General features: G+C 44.5%; 1 protein-coding gene across 2 annotated transcripts in view; it reads right to left on the bottom strand.

Moving 5' to 3' along the window:
• The window catches only part of cntn2 (contactin 2), a 226,217-nt gene that overhangs the window by 47,179 nt on the left and 159,648 nt on the right, over nucleotides 1–19,390 (bottom strand). For both annotated transcript variants that reach the window (XM_072563850.1, XM_072563849.1), the window contains 6 exons: nucleotides 15,228–15,364; nucleotides 11,257–11,386; nucleotides 10,467–10,617; nucleotides 5,324–5,451; nucleotides 4,983–5,158; nucleotides 1,566–1,686 (listed from right to left, as the gene is read on the bottom strand). In XM_072563850.1, the coding sequence (XP_072419951.1) occupies nucleotides 1,566–1,686; nucleotides 4,983–5,158; nucleotides 5,324–5,451; nucleotides 10,467–10,617; nucleotides 11,257–11,386; nucleotides 15,228–15,364 (843 nt within the window). The remainder of the gene's footprint in view (nucleotides 1–1,565; nucleotides 1,687–4,982; nucleotides 5,159–5,323; nucleotides 5,452–10,466; nucleotides 10,618–11,256; nucleotides 11,387–15,227; nucleotides 15,365–19,390) is intronic.

Here is a 19,390-nt window from a genome sequence, read left to right as displayed (position 1 = left end):
GGAGGCTGGAAAGATTCATGTACATCAATCCGATATCAATTAAAAAAAACGAAAATCAAGTCCCAGGTCCCCGGTGATTTAAATGTCGAGCTGTTTTAATAAGCAGCAGACTGAGAGCCAGCCTGTCCATTCGTGTCACAGACAACCATCCACTCACCCCACTGGTTTGATCTGGGTTCAGTTTCTAATCCCTGCACTCCCTCAATCAGATGCAGCAATGGGCCGAAGAGTGGCAGATGGAGTTTAATTTAGATAAATGTGAGGCGGTGCACTTTGGTAAGGCAAACTAGGGTAGGATTTGCAGTTAATGGTAGGGCATTAAACGTGTTGTCGAACAAAAAGACCTAGGGGTGCAGGTGCATAGTTCCTTGAAAATGGAGTTGCAGGCAGGCAGGATAGTAAAGAAAGCTTATGGCGCGCTTGCCTTTATTGGTCAGAGTATAGGAGTTGGGAGGTCATGTTGCAGCTGTACAGGACATTGGTCAGGCCACTTTTGGAATACTGTGTACAACTCTGGTCTCCCTGCTGAGGGAAACAATGTTGTGAAACTTGAAAGGGTTCAGAAAGGCTTTACAAGGATGTTGCCAGGGTTGGAGGGTTTGAGCTATAGGGAGAGGCTGAATTGGCTGGGGCTGTTTTCCCTGGAGCATCAGAGGCTGAGGAGTGACCTTATAGGGGTTTATAAATCATGAAGGGCAGGGAGAGAGTGAATAGCCAAGGTCTTTTTCCCAGGGTAGGGGAATCCACAACTAGAGGGAATACCTTTAAGGTGAGAGGGGAAAGGACCTGAGGGGTAACTCTTTCACAGAAATGGTGGTGTGTGTGTATGAAATGAGCTGTCAGAGGAAGTGGTGGAGCAGATACAATTACAACATTTAAAAGGCATCTGGATGGGTATGTGAATAGGAAGGGTTTAGAGGGATATGGACCAAATGCTGGCAAATAGAATTAGATCAGCTTAGGATATCTGGTCAGTGTGGATAAGTTGGACTGAAAGATCTATTTCCGTGGTGTATAACTCTATGACATTTCATTTTTCCCTCCTTTTTTATAAATCACCCAATCTTTTAACCTCAGCAGGAGGCCAGTTGGTCCATCATGCCTGCGATGACTCTTGGAAAAAGTGTCTACGTCCCTGCTCTTTCCGATGGATCATGCAAAAGCTCTGTCCCAATCAAATACCATTTAGTAACTTTAATCCTCCTTCACCATCCTTTGAGGCAGTGCACTCCTGACTGCAACAGTGCACAGTCTAAAGGACTTCTTGCCAACGACCTTAAATCTGATTACAATGGAAACAGTTTCAGGTTAATTACTCTAACAAAACCCTTCATAATTTTAAGCATCTGCGCTAATTTTCCCATTTTCACTCCAGGCAGTAGTTGAGGTAAACAGAGAAAGCAAAGGTACGAGGGAGTAAGAAATTGAAGCGTGCGGATTGGTTAAATGACAAAAGATGGAAGGAGGCTTTTGGAGAACATGTAAATCTCGATAAACCAATTGGAGCTGAATAGCCCGGTTAGTATATTGCAAATACTGTAGTAATTCAGTATAATGGAGCTCACCTCTCACAACCAGCATTGCAGACGCAGAGGCACTGTCCACCACTGTCTGGGCAGTGCATGTGTATATTCCAGAATGTTTCAGCTGTACATTGGTTATCTTGAGATCTCCAATTGTTTCCCGCTGTGGGTAGAAAGATAGAAACACCTCAATATCCATTAGACAGTGGCACAAATGACTCCTCCCGTATCATTCAAAGAGTGACACCAGTTTCCTCTAGTCACTCCAATTGGAGGTGACAAGGACAGACACACAATTGTAAGACAGCCCTTTCTAGCTAGTGTTACCAGTTCCTCCCAGGTTCTGCTTTCCCATTGCACTTGTCAAGACGACAAATATCTTTGATCAGTAAAGTGACCACATCTTAGTCTTGGCAATGACTGTAGGAACGTGAGTTAAAATAACTGTCAGCTTTGGTAAGTGCTGGCTATTTCATGCTTCCAACCTAATGCCATAGGTCATTACCCCTGCGCCCCAAACATAAGGGGAGCTAAAGGGGGTTTGGCTTGGTCAGGTCATGATATATCCCTGCTCTTGTACTCTGTGCCCCTATTTGTGAAGCCTAGAAAACTGCATATTTTAATAACAGTTCTTCCTAATATCATGCACCTTTAATCACTTACATATATACCTACGATCTCTCTACTCCTACACACCCTTTAGAATCATACCCTTTATTTCATACTATCTCTGCATGTCCTTCCTACCAAAATGCATCACCTCCCACTTCTCTGCATTGAACTTCATCTGCCATTCACCAACTTCTCAACTTCCGAACTTTCACACTGTTCTCCTTGCAGTTTGCAATTCCCACAAGTCTAGTTTTGTCCGCAAGGTTTGAAATTGGCCTCCTCACACCACGAACTGGATCATTTACATATATCAGGATGATCAAGGGTCCCAGTACTGGCCCCCAGGGAACTGCACTACAAACTTTATCCTGCCCAAGAAAATATCTATTTACCCTTGCACTTCTAATATTGCTTTCTATCCCTCAGTCTGTTGCTCTGTCCAGTTTACCTCATGAGCTATAACTTTCCTCACAGGCCTGCTGTTTGGCATTGTGTCAAGTGCCTCTTGGAAATCCATGTACACCTAATCAACACTTGTACCCTTACACTGCGATCTCTTCAAAAAACTCCAGCAAGTCAGTGTGACATTTCCTTCACAAATACATGCTGACTGGTCCAAATCAATTTACCTTTGTCCATAAGTGGAGTCGCAGGTAGACAGAATAGTGAAGAAGGCGTTTGGTATGCTATCCTTTATTGGTCAGAGTATTGAGTACAGGAGTTTGGAGGTCATGTTGCGGCTGGGCAGGACATGGGTTAGGCCACTGTTGGGATATTGTGTGCAATTCTGGTCTCCTTCCTATCGAAATACGTTATGAAACTTGAAAGGGTTCAGAAAAGATTTACAAGGATGTTGCCAGGGTTGGAGGGTTTGAGCTATAGGGAGATGCGGAACAGGCTGGGGCTGTTTTCCCTGGAGCGTCGGAGGCTGAGGGGTGACCTTATAGAGGTTTATAAAATTATGAGGGGCATGGATAGGATAAATAGACAAAGTCTTTTCCCTGGGGTCGGGGAGTCCAGAACTAGAGGGCATAGGTCTAGGGTGAGAGGGGAAAGATATAAAAGAGACTTAGGGTTAAACTTTTTCACACAGAGGGTGGTGTGTCTGTGGAATGGGCTGCCAGAGGAAGTGGTGGAGGCTGGTACAATTACAGCATGTAAAAGGCATCTGGATGGGTATATGAATAGGAAGGGTTTGGAGGGATATGGACTGGGTGCTGGCAGGTGGGACTAGACTGGGTTGGGATATCAAGTCAGCATGGATGGGTTGGACCGTAGGGTCTGTTTCCATGCTATACATCTCTATAAGTCTATGACTCTATATGACTTTTAATTCTACCCCAGGAGTCATTTCTTGAAAGTATAATGCTATCTATTGCTATAGTCCAATTAGGTATTTGAAAATCTATCTTATTAATGTTAAGTGTGTTTTTACAGAAAAGCATTGCACTAACTTAGATTATTCTGTTGCTGAATAAATGATTGATTGGCAAAGTTCTAAATATTTTACTTATTGCTCTGTTGTGCACTATGTACATTAATGCTGATGTTCATTAAATATTCATATTTAGGGATCCAGCTTTCCACAAAGCGACAATATTTTTGCTGAAATTATATTTCTTTCATATCCAGGCAACCAACAACAACCTGGATTCCTGTAGCTTTCTTAATGCAACAACTATCCCAAGTTGCTTCACATGAGCATTGCCAATTATCATTTGACATTGAGGAACATGAGGAGATATTAGAGTAAGTAATCAAAAGCTCAGTCAGAGGTAGATTTTAAAGGCTGACTTAGAACATAAAACATAGAACATTACAGTGCAGTATAGGCCCTTCAGCCCTCGATGTTGCGCCAATCTAAAGCCCATCTATCCTATACTATTCTACTATCATCCATATGTTTATCCAATGACTATTAAATGCCCTTAAAGTTAGTGAGTATCACCCTTCAATTCAAAGCTATGACCCCTTGTGCTAGCCATGACTATCTGAGGAAAAATGCTCTCACGGTCCACCCTATCTAATTCTCTGATCATCTTGTATGATTAAATTACTTACAGTGTGGGAAACAGGCCCTTCGGCCCAGCAAGTCCACACCGACCCTCGGAAGAGCAACTCACCCAGACCTACATTTAGCCCTTCACCTAACACTATGGGCAATTTGGCATGGCCAATTCACCTAACTTGCACATTTTTGGACTGTGGGAAGAAACCGGAGCACCCAGAGGAAACCCACGCAGACACGGGGAGAATGTGCAAACTCCACACAGGCGGGAATTGAACCCGAGTCTCTGGCACTGTGAGGTAGCAGTGCTAACCACTGTGCCACCATGCTGCCCACATGCCGCCCATATGCGTCAATTAAGTCACCTCTTAACCTTCTTTTCTCTAACAAAAACAGCCAGCCCCTGCAGCCTTTCCTCATAAGAGTTTCCCTCCATACTAGGCAACATCCTGGTAAATCTACTCTGCACCCTTTCCAATGCTTCAACATCCTTCCCGTAATTCAGCCCAGTCCTGAAGAAGGGTTATACCCGAAACGTCGATCTCCCCACCTCCTGATGCTGCCTGGCTTGCTGTGTTCTTCCAGCCCCCTTTTTTTGTCTCTGACTTAAAGAAGCAGGAAGCGGAGCTAAAGATGGAAAGAGTTAAGGAGGGAATTCCAGAGTTTAGGGCCTCAGCTGCAGCTGAAGGCAAGGCTGCATTTGGACGGCTGACTAAAATGGGGCTTGGACAAGATGCCAGAATCAGATGAAAGCAAACTTCCAGGACAGCCGCAGAGTTGGAGGAAGTTGTACTAACAATGACGAGTGAAACCAGGGAAGAATTTCAAAGCATACTCACCATTGAAACACGATGGAAGTGTTCCCCCATTAGGTCAAAGTCTATAGGCGAGTCATTAACTGACCAGGTGAACGTGAGGTCCATGGTGGGATCGTGACTTGCATGGCACTGCAACACAACATCTTCACCAAGATTGATATCAGCGTTGGATGGAGCAAGAGTAATCTTTGTGGCGTCTGTAAGAATATCGGAGCAACAGAAGAATGAGTCAAGAAAGGCGGATGCAAAAAGGATGAAACGGAGATTGAGAGGGAAGAGATTTCCAGAATGTGTGTAAACATTCAGAAAGAGAAATGAGGTTTTCTGGGGTTTCATTTAGTGACTGGAAAAAATTGACTGACCTCGAACTGACACGATGCCTGTGCTGTTTGCTTTTCCCTTGGAATTCTCTGCAAAACAGGTGTATTTTCCTTCATCCATTCGGCTTATGTTCCGAATTCTCAAGGTGCCGTTTGCAAATACCGTTGTTCTGCTCGAACAAAACAGAGATTTATGGGAGTAGCATAATTATCAATCAGAAATGCTCTCAGGACCAGATATTCGGTCAAATTATCATTGAGTGGTTCATGGGCTAAGGAGACCCCAAAGATAGAGCTTTCTAGTTGCGGTAGCAACTTCTGACTTCTGTTTGGGCTAGAAAGCTGACACCAATCTCCCTTTATATTCTTTAAACTAAATCCATAAACAAACCAGATAGCCCCTGATGGGACAATATAACAGGAACAAAAAACAAGCAGTGAGTAGAAATCTATGCTGGGTTCTGGAGTCTATCTAATCAGCTCCACGATTGAGTCTTAATAAGCCAAGACATTTGCAACATACAAAGTAACAGCAAGAGTAGACTATTCAGTCCTTTTGAACCTACTCTGCTTTTCAACATGATTGTGACTGATTTTCCAGCTCAATCCCCTGTTCCTGCTTTCTCCCCATACCTGTTGGTCAATTTCTATCTAAGCAATGGATCTAACTTCTTCCTGAAAACATTTAACGTTTTGTCCTCAACGGCTTTCATTTTGTCAGAATGTGGTCTGAGAGGTTCTACAAGTTGGTGTAACAAGTTGAAGATAGAGAATTCCACAGGCTCACTGCAGTCTGAGTGAAGACATTTCTCCCATAAATGACCTACCCTGTACTGCTTAGACTGTGGCCCCCTGCTTCTGGACTCTCTGGTCATTGGGAACATTGTTTCTGCATTCATCCTGTCGAGTCTATTAGAATTTTAGCAGTTCCCTCCTCGTTCTTCTTAACTTCTTGACTTATCTGATACTTGGTTTATTGCACAGTAGCAACAGCCACAAGTCACGTTGACTGGCGAGGTATAATCATGAAGACTAATAAGTGTCAGAGATGATATGTCAGTCTCCATAGGGACTGGGTGGCATGCTGGCTCAGTGGTTAGTACTGCTACCTCACAGTGCCAGGAAGCTGGATTTGATCCCACCTTCAGGTAACTATCTGTGTGGAGTTTGCACATTCTCCCCATGTCTACGTGTGTTTCTGCCGGGTGCTCTGGCTTCCACCCACAGTCCAAAGATGTGCAGGTTAGGTGGATTAGCCTTTTGGGAAATGTGGAGTTACAGGTATAGGGTGGGATGTTCTTCATACGATCAGTGCAGACTAGATGGGCCAAATAGTCTCTTCGTGCACTGGAGGGGTTCTATGATTCTTTTCCAACTCTAGGCTAAGTGACATAGTCAGACTGGTTGGAGCTTAATGTAACTTCAACATTAACTCTCTCAGAACCATTACTTCACTCAACGCCAACTTGTAGCATACTCAGAATCTCTCAGAGTACATCCTCTCTCCTGTAGAAAACCCATAATGCCAACACAACCTTAGCCACATGGACTCGGTTGTTGTACCTCAGTGGTGTGTATTTGAGATTAGGATTCATGTTTACATGCCAATTCCACACCCCACCCCCCCAACTCCCCCCCCCCCCCCCCCCCCGCTCAGTTCCCACTCATTAAAGTGAAGCTTGCCAGTCAGATATTCCTGCTGAGGCAACCTTCCCCAACCTCATCCCCCTCCCATTCCCTGCAAAGACAGACATATCACTGTTTGCTTTTCACTGCCTCTGCTCCATTGGAGACTGATCATTCTATTTTCTGCTACAATCCCTCTGACAAATCACTTAAATTTGTCAGCTTACACTAAGTTTATTTAAAAAGTACATTTGAACCTCTCTGACCTTGAACGTGTACCTTCTGGCTTCTTGTTTGATGGACATGTTCCACAACATTGTTTAATCTCTTTGAGATCAGGAAGATTTAATCGCTGGTAAATCTGTGCACCACGACCTCAGCACAGTATGATTCAGTTACTGAATTGGTAATCCAGTGTTCTGAGCTTCTGATGTCAGCTCGCTTCCCATTTCAGTTGGTTAATTTAAACACAACCAATCAATCAAATGTTCAATTAAAAGCTAGTGTTGGTAATGGTGACTGTGTAACAACTAGATTGTCATGAAATCCTGCCTGACCTTCTCTCTGGGGAAAGATTGCGGCTCTCCTTATCCAGTTTCAGGCCCATAGCGACATGGTGCCCCTGAAACTTCTAACACGCCATTGGAACAGAACCAAAGTATTTATTCACGTAGACCACTGCAGTTCAAGGAAAGGACTCATCACCATCTCATCAAGGGCATCCAAGCAGCAGGCCCAATAGGTGACACCCTTTCATAGATTCAATGACCATGTCTAACTAAGAATGAAGTACCAGGAGCAGGAGTAGGCCATCTGGCCCATCGAGCCTGCTCCACCATTCAATAAGGTCAGGGCTGATCTTTTCGTAAACTCAGCTCCACTTACCCGCCCTCTCACCGAATTCCTTAATTCCTTTATTGTTCAAAAAAAACTATCTTAGCTTTAAAAATGTTTACCGAAATAGTGTCAACTGCTTCACTGGGCAGGGAATTCCATAGATCCACAATGCTCTGGGTGAAGAAGTTCCTTCTCAATTCAGTCCTAAATCTGCTCCCCCTAATTTGGAGGCTGTTCCCTCTTGTCCTAGCTTCACCTGTCAGTGGAAACATCCTCTCTACTTCTATCTTATCTATTCCCTTCATAATTTTATACGTTTCTGTAAGGTTCCCCCCTCATTCTTCTAAATTCCAATGAATATAATCCCAATCTACTCAGTCTCTCCTCATAAGCCAGCAGCCTCAACTCCAGAATCAACCTCGTGAACCTCCTCTGTACCCCCTCCAGTGCCAGTACATCCTTTCTCAAGTAAGGAGACCAAAACTGCCCATAGTACTCCAGGTGTGGCCTCACTAGCACCCTGTACAGCTGCAACATAACCTCCCTGCTTTTACACTCAATCCCTTTAGCAATGAAGGACAAAATTCCATCTGTCTTCTGAATTATTTGTTGTACCTGCAGACCAACCCTCTGTGATTCATGCACAAGGATACCCAGGTCCCTCTGCATAGCAGCCTGCTGCAACTTTTTACCATTCAAGTAATAATCTTATTTACTAATACTCCGACCAAAATGAATGACTTTATATTTATTAACATTGTATTCCATCTGCTAGACCTTTGCCCACTCATTAAAAGTATCTATGTTCTGCAAAGTTTCACAGTGCTCTGCACACTTTGCTCTGCCACTCATCTTAGTATCATCTGCAAACTTTCACACAGTACCCGTGGTCCCAAACTCCAAATTATCTGTGTTAATTGTGAATAATTGCCGTCCCTACACTGATCCCTGAGGCGCACCACTAGTTACTGATTGCCAACCATTTATCTGCACTCTTAGCTTCCTGTTAGACAACCAATCCTGTATCCATGCTAATACTTTACCCATAATGCCATGCATCTTGATCTTATATCCACGGCAGCATTCACTAACAACAGTCTGAATAGAAAAAAATTCTCAAAGCCTCTCAGTGTACAATCAGAAAGGCCATTTGGTCCATCAAAACTGTGCCAACTCCTTGAAGGTATTCCTCTTGCTCTCTCCCCATAATCCTGCAAATGTTTCCAGTTCATGGGTACAAAATTCCAGTTCACTGTTCAACGTTATCACTGAATCTGCTTTCACCGCTCTTGCACAGTGCATTTCAGATTGTTAACAACTGTGATGTGCAGAAAAATAAATCAGAAAAGGAAAAGAAAGATTGTGAGGCAGCAGGGAGAAAGGATGGGAGCTTAGTGAACAGCACAGACCTGGTGGGCTGAATGGTCTCCTACTGGGATAGCATGGATTGCTCTGGTATAACTTTTCCCCCATTTGTTTAATCTGCCTCTGCCTTTCTGTATGTAACTGGTTACTACCCACTGTGGCTCAGACTTGGTAACATCTGCAATCTTCGATATAAACTCAATTTTATTTAAACCAGTGGCATACCCAGTGAAAGCTGAGGACAGAGGTCAAGATCATGGAGAATATTAGTTATCGCATTCCACTAGACTAAGACCATTCCCCACCTCCCCTATCTGACCAATCGCGCCAAATAAAGGTTTCTTCTAATGCTTTCCCCGTACGGGGATTTTGTACGGAGTCCACGTTCTGCACAAGGTCTACACTCTGCACGGGGTCTACATTCTGCACACAATTTAAGTTCTGCACAGGGTGTGTGTTCTGCACATTGTGTTCTGCACAGGATGTCTGTTCTGCACAGGATGCCTGTTCTGCACAGGGTGTGTGTTCTGCTCAGGGTGTGTGTTCTGCACAGGGTGTCTGTTCTGCACAGGATCTACGTTCTGCACAGGGTGTGTGCTCTGCATAGGGTGTGTGTTCTGCACAGGGTCTATGTTCTGCACAGGGTCTATGTTCTGCACAGGGTCTATGTTCTGCACAAGGTTGCAGGTATATGGCTTGGAGGGTGCGGCCACGGTTGCGGTTGGGGGAACGAGATAAACAACAAGGGTGTTACTGCCCTGTGCGTACAGATACGGAATGAGTGGAGACTGTTTCGCGCGCAAGAGGAGGTCACATGGAGACTGTTTTGCAGGCAGAAGGAGGTCACATGGGGTCAGACATCCGGGAATGTGAGAAGGTGAAGAATGGAGTCAGATCAACAGCCAATCAGAAGACAATCCCACCTCAGTGATTGCATGACGTTTTGTACTGTATAAAAGACTGGCTCAGGGGCTGGATAGGGGTCAGACTTCGTGAACTGACACACTTTGCTGTTTGTCAGGGACGGGAAGTCCTAGACCCAGAGCTCTGTACACTTTATCCACTTACTGCTAAAATAAACTAAGAGTGTGAAACCGAATATCTTCTCCTATTGCTTCATTGAAAGAACACGCAGGACTCGGCTCACACATAGAGGAAAGTAAGCTGGTAGATTGAGCCAAAGTCCAACAGGGTCTATGTTCTACACAGTGTCGATGTTCTGCACAGGGTCTATGTTCTGCCCTATTGGTAAGGTCTGCACATGATCTCGACTCTTCAGTTCAACTCAGTGGAAATCTTTCCCAACTCCTGTGGCCTTGCAGCATGTCTTGTTGATGAGGTTGTTTTCGTCACTGACCTTGTGCTGTTGGAAAGTATCTCGGTCCCTTTTGTCCAGAAGATGTTCGGTTGGGGTGCTGCACGGGGTTTGCACTCAATCAGGACCTCCCCTCCCCTTGCCGCTGGAATTAGCCGCTTCACTGGCTTCGATTGAAAATCTGGAGCCAATTCTGAGAATGTAAGACGGGACGTTACTGAAAGGAATAATTCAAAGCAGATCAGAGCCAGTAGCAACAGTGTAGATATCATTCCCACACTCTGCTGGCTGCTCACTCTCACATTGTACAGCTTCTACTCTGCCGTCCAGGAACTGTCGCATCAGTGGACTCAATGGGAATCAGGTCAGGTTTCAAGTAAGGGATGCTGTTTTACAGGCATCAAGTAAGAGGCAAAGCTTGTAAAAGCAAAGGTGCAATGCCCCATGCAAAGGTGGTTAAATATTAGGAAGTGCATTCAGTGGGAGTAATGAATTTGGGAGTGGTTCATGTGTGGAATAAACTGCCAGAGAAATTGGTGGATGGAGGTACAGTTACACCATTTAAAAGACATTGGACAAGTACATGAATAGGAAATGTGTGGAGGGATATGGGCCAAGCGCAGGCAGGTGGGACTAGTTTAGTTTGGAAATACGGCTGGCGTTTGTCCGAAGGGTCTGTTTCCGTGCTGTATGACTCTATGACTTTAGTGTTTTCTTGACTGCAACATGACTACTCTCTACTCAATGAGCATGTGCAATGATGTTGAGTTCTCTGCTCAGCTCAGAGTGCCTGGGATGAAGAGGTTTTTATTACCAGCAATATTCAACTAACCTTGAACCTTCAATTCTGCGTTCGCATAAATGGTCCCGTGTTTGTTCTCGGCAACACACTGGTACATTCCTGAGTCATCCTTAACGAGTTTCAAAATTCGCAACGCGCAATTGTTGACTACAATGCGGTTCTGAAAGAGTCAAAGTTAATGCCTTAAAGGGTAGAGGGGAACACAATGGATTCAGGAAGAGTATTCCTCCCTCCAACTCAATAGGGCTTATGCAATTGGCCACATTAGCTTCAGAAGGTGAGAATTAATTCAGGTTTTCTAATTCCAATGACTGTCGGGGTAACTTTGTTTGGAAAGGCCTTAGGGGTTACCTGAGTGCTTTGGCATGGAATAGGTTAGAACGTGCCAACTTGGCAGTTAGGCAACCCATACCCAATCTGTGCAGGTACAGCTACCAAATTCAAACACGTGCTTCAAATTAACCATTGCCCAGTGACCACTCAATATAAAATATTATGATCCAGTATTTAAAAATAGCTTTTAAGTAACTCATGAAACATTCCATTTGACAGGAAGAGATCATTCTGGTTCAATGTGGGAGGGGGTAACACGGTAGCTCAGTGGTTAGCATTGCTACTTCACAGCACTAGGCACCTGGGTTTGATGCCCCCCTTGAGTGACTATCTGTGTGGAGTTTTCACATTCTCCCCATATCTGTGTGAGTTTCCTCTGGTTTTCTCCCACAGTCCAGAGATATACAGGTTAAGGTGGATTGGCCATGGGCAATGCAGGGTTACAGGGATAGGGTAAAAGTGGATGTGATGTTCTTTGGAGGGTCAGTATGGGGCTCAATGCGCTGAATGGCCTGTTTCCACACTGTAAGGATTCTATGATTCTCCGCCGACATTTCCGCCACCTCCAAAAAGACCCCACCACCAGGGATATATTTCCCTCCCCACCCCTTTCCGCCTTCCGCAAAGACCGTTCCCTCCGTGACTACCTGGTCAGGTCCACACCCCCCTACGACCCACCCTCCCATTCTGGCACTTTCCCCTGCCACCGCAGGAACTGTAAAACCTGTGCCCACACCTCCTCCCTCACCTCTATCCAAGGCCCTAAAGGAGCCTTCCACATCCATCAAAGTTTCACCTGCACATCCACCAATATCATTTATTGTATCCGTTGCTCCCGATGTGGTCTCCTCTACATTGGGGAGACTGGGCACTTCCTAGCAGAGCGCTTTAGGGAACATCTCCGAGACACCCGCACCAATCAACCAAACCGCCCCGTGGCCCAACATTTCAACTCCCCCTCCCACTCTGCCGAGGACATGGAGGTCCTGGGCCTCCTTCACCGCTGCTCCCTCACCACCAGACGCCTGGAGGAAGAACGCCTCATCTTCCGCCTCGGAACACTTCAACCCCAGGGCATCAATGTGGACTTCAACAGCTTCCTCATTTCCCCTTCCCCCACCTCATCCTAGTTTCAAACTTGCAGCTCAGTTACTGTCTCCTTGACTTGTCCGACCTGCCTATCTTCTTTTCCACCTATCCACTCCACCCTCTCCTCCTTGACCTATCACCTTCATCTCCTCCCCCACTCACCCATTGTACTCTATGCTACTCTCTCCCCACCCCCACCCTCCTCTAGCTTATCTCTCCACGCTTCAGGCTCACTGCCTTTATTCCTGATGAAGGGCTTTTGCCCGAAACGTTGATTTCGCTGCTCGTTGGATGCTGCCTGAACTGCTGTGCTCTTCCAGCACCACTAATCCAGTATTCTATGATTCTATACTGTATCATGTCTTCTAGCCTCCTTAATCAGTCTCTCTTAGCATCAGACAGCAGGGAACATGACCATTTGAAAGACTTGTGAAATAATACCCATCATCCTCCATGACTTTCCTCACATCCAACACCATTTTTCCCTCATTGCCTGTCATTATTTCCCAGTGATCCTTGCAATCATTGGATAACCTGCAATGCTAATGTGATGCCCACACTTGTCAAATAGCAGGTGATTCATTATGGTCAAGGCTCAGAGACAAAGAAAGGTCACCAGGTTGAACAGCCGACAACTGCCCAACCCAGTACTTGTCCCCCCAACTGATAATACGAGGTCGATTGTTGAAGCCACCCTTCCTGGAAGGTTATGTCATTGAGGCCAACTTTAATTTAAATTAAATCATGTTTGTTTTGTGTTAAGAAGAGGAAGACATGGTTAGTGGGTGTTAAAGTATCGTTTGAGAGCTGGGGTCTTGGTGACAAGGACTCTGGAGTTTGTTTAAGTGCATTTTGATGAGGTTTTAACACCCGTGAAGTGAAGATGGGGTTTAACAGTTCAGTGCATTGAAAAGAAGGCAGATGATAAAAACAATCACGTTGCAGTCTGGTGACAGGGATCCGGTAATACCGAGAGGCAAAACAATCCAGAAAGCCAGTCAGTCTGTATATGGGTGTGTGGCCCAAATCACAGGCTGAAGTGTTGCACTCTTGAGTAAGAATTCTGGAGAAAATTGCTGGAAATTGAGTTTAGGAACATGTCTGTTTTGAGGTTAAAGTGATAGTGAGTTTGTTTTTCAGTTTGTTTTAGGTAGCTGAGGGAGAGATACTGAAATAACTCTACAGAGACCGGTATCCCATCACCCTTTATTTACACTGGTCTGGCTCCCTCAGAACCTGCTCTCAGGACAGAACCTCTGACACCCCTGTTTATAGCTGTCAGCCAGGGCTCCCTTATTGGACCAGCTTAACAGCCCCAGTCATGGAACTCATATTCTATGAGGTCCATCTGGCTGACCTCATTACATCACTATAAATAACAGTTGAAGAAAATGGCATCTTGTGATTGCACAGAAATTTGTCCAAAGGGAACTGGTTGCTACTGTGCCAGCCTGAATGAGAGGTTTTACTTTGGAGATAATAGTGAATCTTTGATTTAGGTTGTTCTAAGGATAATACTGGAATAAAAGGAATATTAAGAATTTGAAATTTGTAATGAAGTCTTTCCATCCTTTTTGTCTAGTGTAATATCATTCATGTTATTTTTCCCATGTTCAATAAACACTTTGTTCTTTTATGTTAAAAGTACATTGGCAACCTCTTGTGAATGTGTTCAGTAACTGGCCTCCACGATCTAAAATAAAGGCAGTATGGGGATCTAACAGGCCAAGTTTCCCTCTGGGATCGGTCTACTATCAACATCAGCTGAATTACAACAGTGTGATAAGATCAAAGGTTCAAATCTAATCCATGCAAGGGAGCCAGGATGCAGGCTGTGTGCTGAATCATATTAAGTCTTGGCAGTGTGTGGATTAGTTCAGCATCGCATTACAGGCTACAGTCCCCTGTCTATGTGCTCCTGGAATGTGGATTTCCTACTTAACACCTTGACCCCCTTGGTAGTAGCAGTCCTATGTGAAACCCCATCATCCCCTTCTCAAGGGCAACTATAGATAATCAATACATAACAATCTTGCCAGTGATACCTACATCCCACATCCTGAGAATTAATAAATGTCAAGAGCCCCTGCTGTGCAGGTAGAGGTCATTCAGCCCATCAAGTCTGCACCGACCCTCTGAAGGGCATCCCACCCAGATCCATCCCATCCCTGTAACCCATCATTCAGCATGGCCAATTCACCTAATCTGCACATCTTTTTACTGTGGGAAGAAACCAGAGCACCTGGAGGAAACCCACGCAGACACAGGGAGACCGTACAACGTTGACAAAGACAGTCGCCCGAGGCTGGAATTTAACCCAGGTCCCTGGTGCTGTGAGGCAGCAACACTGACCACTGATCCACCTTGCCAACCAGATGAGCCCCTCCAGGGTGAGGAGGGATGAGAATCAGAGGAAGAGATATTTAAATACCATTTTGTCAAGAAACCCAACAGTCAGTGGAATAAACAGTTTATCAAAGTTCACTTCCCTGTCTCCCATGAACTTTCAGCACATTTGCCATTCTCCAGACTCAGTGTTTGCATGCACAAGAAAATGCTGCCTTGTATTTCATCCACACCTTCGAGGTTAGCAGCTGACCGTTTCTCAGCCACCTGCACGTTGGCCGAGGTTTCCCAGCTGCTGCACATTTCCAATCCAGATCAGCGCCGACGTCAGCCTCTGTGTCACTGATAATCTGAAGCCACTCTGGTTGTGCTGGAGAAAAATAAAGGAAGTTACAGAGTGAAGGGACATAAACGACCATAGGACTGCACAGCACAGACACCAACCAATCACTCAGCCACCCACAACCTTATTGAAACATATCAGATTCTTAGTGGCTTGACAGGTTAGGTGCAGAGAGGTTGTCTTTGATTTGATTTATTATTGTCGCATGTACAAGATACAGTGAAAAGTTTTGTTTTGCGCCCAGTACAGGCAGCTCATACCATACAAAGATCATTGGGTGATTAAACAGAGTAAGGAATACAAAGTTATGGCTACAAAGAAGGTGCACAAACAGCAAGAACAACATTAGGTTTGAAATTTGAGAGGTTCATTCAGCAGTCTAATAATAGCAAGCAAGAAGCTGTTCTTAAACCTTTTGGTATGTGTGTTTATCTTCTACCTGAGGGAAGAGATTGTAACTGGGGTGGGAGGGGTCTTTGATGATGTTGGCTGCCTTTCTGAGAGGTGTAGATGGAGTCAATGTCGATGGACTCAATATAGATGATGAAGGGCTTTTGCCCGAAACATCGATTTCGAAGCTCCTTGGATGCTGCCTGAACTGCTGTGCTCTTCCAGCACCACTAATCCAGAATCTGGTTTCCAGCATCTGCAGTCATTGTTTTTACCTCAATATAGATGGAGTCCATGTAGATGGAGTCTATGTAGATGTAGTCAATGTAGATGGAGTGAATGTAGATGTAGATGCAGATTCGAGAGTCTAGGACCAGAAGGCATCATCTCAGAGTAAAAGGTCACACATTTAAGACAGAGGTGAGGAGGAACTTCTTCTCTCTGAGAATTGTGAACCAGTGGAGTCTTTACCACAGAAGCTGGGTCATCAGATATATTCAAGGCTGAGGGAGGTTTTTTAATGGGTATAACAATCAAGGGTCATGGGGAGAAGTGGAGTTAAGACTTAACAGGTCAGCTGGGCAGGGCACACTTGATGGGCAGAATGGCCTACTTTTGCTCCTACATTATCTGGCCTTATGCGTGTTTATGCAATGGTGGAGCAGGTTTGAGCCATTTCAGAGGTCAGCTCAGAGTCAGCCACATTGCTGTGCTTCTGGAGTTACAGAAAGACCAGGCCAGGTGAGGATGAGATATCTCCTTCTTTTGAGGGTATGAGTGAGCCAGATTTTATTTTTAGAACAATCACCATCATAATCACCATTTAATGAGACTAACTTTGTATTTCAGATACTTAGTGTCTCCCTGCTGGCAGTGGGACTTGCAATGCATGTCCCAAAGGCAGTAACCTTTGACCTCTGGATTACTAATTCAGTGTGATTGCCTGAACACCACTATCTCCCCCTCATTATCACATAGGTAACTGGTTGGAGCTTAACAGAGAGATGGTACAACTGTACACTGGAAGATACAGAAGGGAGGAGTTACAGGGAGTGAGCTGGGATGGAAACTGCCAAAAGGGAGAAAAGTGCTCAAAGTGGATTGACATCAGTGATCAGTTTAAGTTAAAGTGATTGGCTGTCTGGATGTCTAAGAGGTGATCAATATTGTGGAGTTAACTATATGGACTGACAGAATTCAGCAACGTTATTGATTTCCTGCTTTATTTCAGGCCTCAGAAGCAGAGAGCTGCCAACTTTGGGATCGATAATTCAGACCATGTAGAAGAGCTGGTCCTGACAGTACACAGGGTACTGAAGCTGAATGTGGCTCTGTTGTGGTTGAGGTGCCAGAAAATGACAGCACTGGCACATGTGCCACTACAGCCTGTACAATCCAGATCCTTTTTTTTGTTTTACTTGAAACATAAACCATTTGTAGCCAGGAAGTCCCAGGCTGTCAGATCTTAGCTAAGCACTATACAGCAATGGACTCCTTTTGAGTTCCACCTTGATCTCTTGCGACAGGTGAGTGACCTCTATCTACTGCCTGCTCACAGCTGAACATACCTCAAGGGATGAGGTGGGTAAAAGGCATTGAAAACTTTAATCAACATGATCATATTGAATGGCAGTAAATTTGATGAACTGAATGGTCTACTCAGGGCAACAGTGGAGTTACCTTAATATACATAAAAGAGAACTAAATAACTTGTTAAACGATGTACATCCATGAGTAGGGACCTGCTTCTCGGCAAACAAGACAAAACCATTTAAAAAGAAATGTGCGAAAGCAGAAACAAAAACAGAATTTTTTGGAAAAACTCAGCAGATCTGGCAGCATCTGTGGAGAAAAAGTAGAGTTAATATTTTGGGTTCAGTGACCCTTCTTCAGAATGAATATGTTTAAACCTTGGAGCTTCATTGAATTACTCAGAGGTTCAGGGGACCTATAGTTTGGTGTTGTTTACTCCATGGTAACATTTCTGCCAGAGTTGATTTCCCAGCTAATTAGCATGTTTTTCTCTTGTAGGATTAATTGTTGTGATAGTTTAAAATTTGGCATTCTTACATTTGTTCTGGTGAGTCCCAAAAAATCTTCAGCAATACCTTTCTTTTCAGCTAAGAGCATGAATGAATGCCAACTGGGACCAACCTCTGGTCTGATTATATTTTGTTGTAATTCCACCTTCCCAATAAACATCGTTGAGCTCAATATTTTCTCATTGTCACTGGTAGGAAGTAATCTTTAAACCTGAGGCCCACAGAAATAATATTAAAGTTAGCAACGGTTTAATTGTCAAAAAGGGTCCCCATGGCTACACTCACTCAGGACTTCAGAAGCTAATCTTTCCCAACTTTTGGCTTAACATTCCCCTGTGCACCATCTTAACCCAGTTGTTATTTTAACACAGAGACATGTTAACTGAACATGTTAGCAGTGCAGCACCAGCTCAAATAAAACCTGCCAAGTGTGTGTAGCTGTTTGGCTGCATCTTAATTCCGACACTGTGCCAGAATGGTTAACAGCTAAGGATGATGGGAAAAGTGGTCAACTTCATAGAGACAGTAGCTTCCTGTGCAAGGTAGAGCCAGACACTGCTGATCAAATAGGAATCTGTTGATAATGGCTGCTTTATAGCTTCTCCATCTTTGTGCTTATCAAAGTTACTGAATTAAAGACAGAAGACAGGGAACAGTGAAACAATGTCTTGTCTATCTGACCCTTGAGTGGATGATGTGAGTCCTGGGCAGGAATTGAACTTCCTGGAGCTTTCAAGAAAAAAAAACAAAAATAGTGCTATGAAGACATTGGGAGTGTAACCCAGGAACAACCATCACAGAAACAGGAGTCTGAGCTCAGAGAGGGAGGACAGACCCAGCTGAGCCCGGCCAGCTCTCCCTCACCAGTATGGGCCATACCTAAGTCTCAGCAGTGAGTCTGCGGCAGCTTTGTTTCTAATCTGATGCAACTTGATGCTACAGTGTTAAATTGACTAAGTGGTAAATAAAGAAATTGATTGCAGTGTCAGGATAGACAATAGATAGATAGATAGATAGACAATAGGTGCAGGAATAGGCCATTCTGCCCTTCGAGCCTGCACCACCATTCAATATGATCATCCTTAATCAGTATCCTGTTCCTGCCTTATCTCCATAACCCTTGATTCCACAATCCTTGAGAGCTCCATCCAACTCTTTCTTAAATGAATCCAGAGACTGGGCCTCCACAGCCCTCTGGGGCAGAGCATTCCACACAGCCACCACTCTCTGGGTGAAGACGTTTCTCCTCATCTCTGTCCTAAATGGTCTACCCCGTATTTTTAAGCTGTGTCCTCTGGTTCGGGACTCACCCATCAGCGGAAACATGTTTCCTGCCTCCAGAGTGTCCAATCCTTTAATAATCTTATATGTCTCAATCAGATCTCCTCTCAGTCTTCTAAACTCAAGGGTATACAAGCCCAGTCACTCCAGTCTTTCAGTGTAAGGTAATCCCGCCATTCCAGGAATTGACCTCGTGAACCTACGCTGCACTCCCTCAATAGCCAGAATGTCTTTCCTCAAATTTGGAGACCAGGACTACACACAATACTCCAGGTGTGGTCTCACCAGGGCCCTGTACAGCTGCAGAAGCACCTCTTTGCTTCTATACTCAATCCCTGTT

The sequence above is a fragment of the Chiloscyllium punctatum genome, chromosome 45 (assembly GCF_047496795.1).
Source record: "Chiloscyllium punctatum isolate Juve2018m chromosome 45, sChiPun1.3, whole genome shotgun sequence".
Lineage (NCBI taxonomy): Eukaryota > Metazoa > Chordata > Chondrichthyes > Orectolobiformes > Hemiscylliidae > Chiloscyllium > Chiloscyllium punctatum.
The sequence above is the reverse complement of the archived record's forward strand: the minus strand, read 5'-3'. Positions and strand labels throughout refer to the sequence as shown.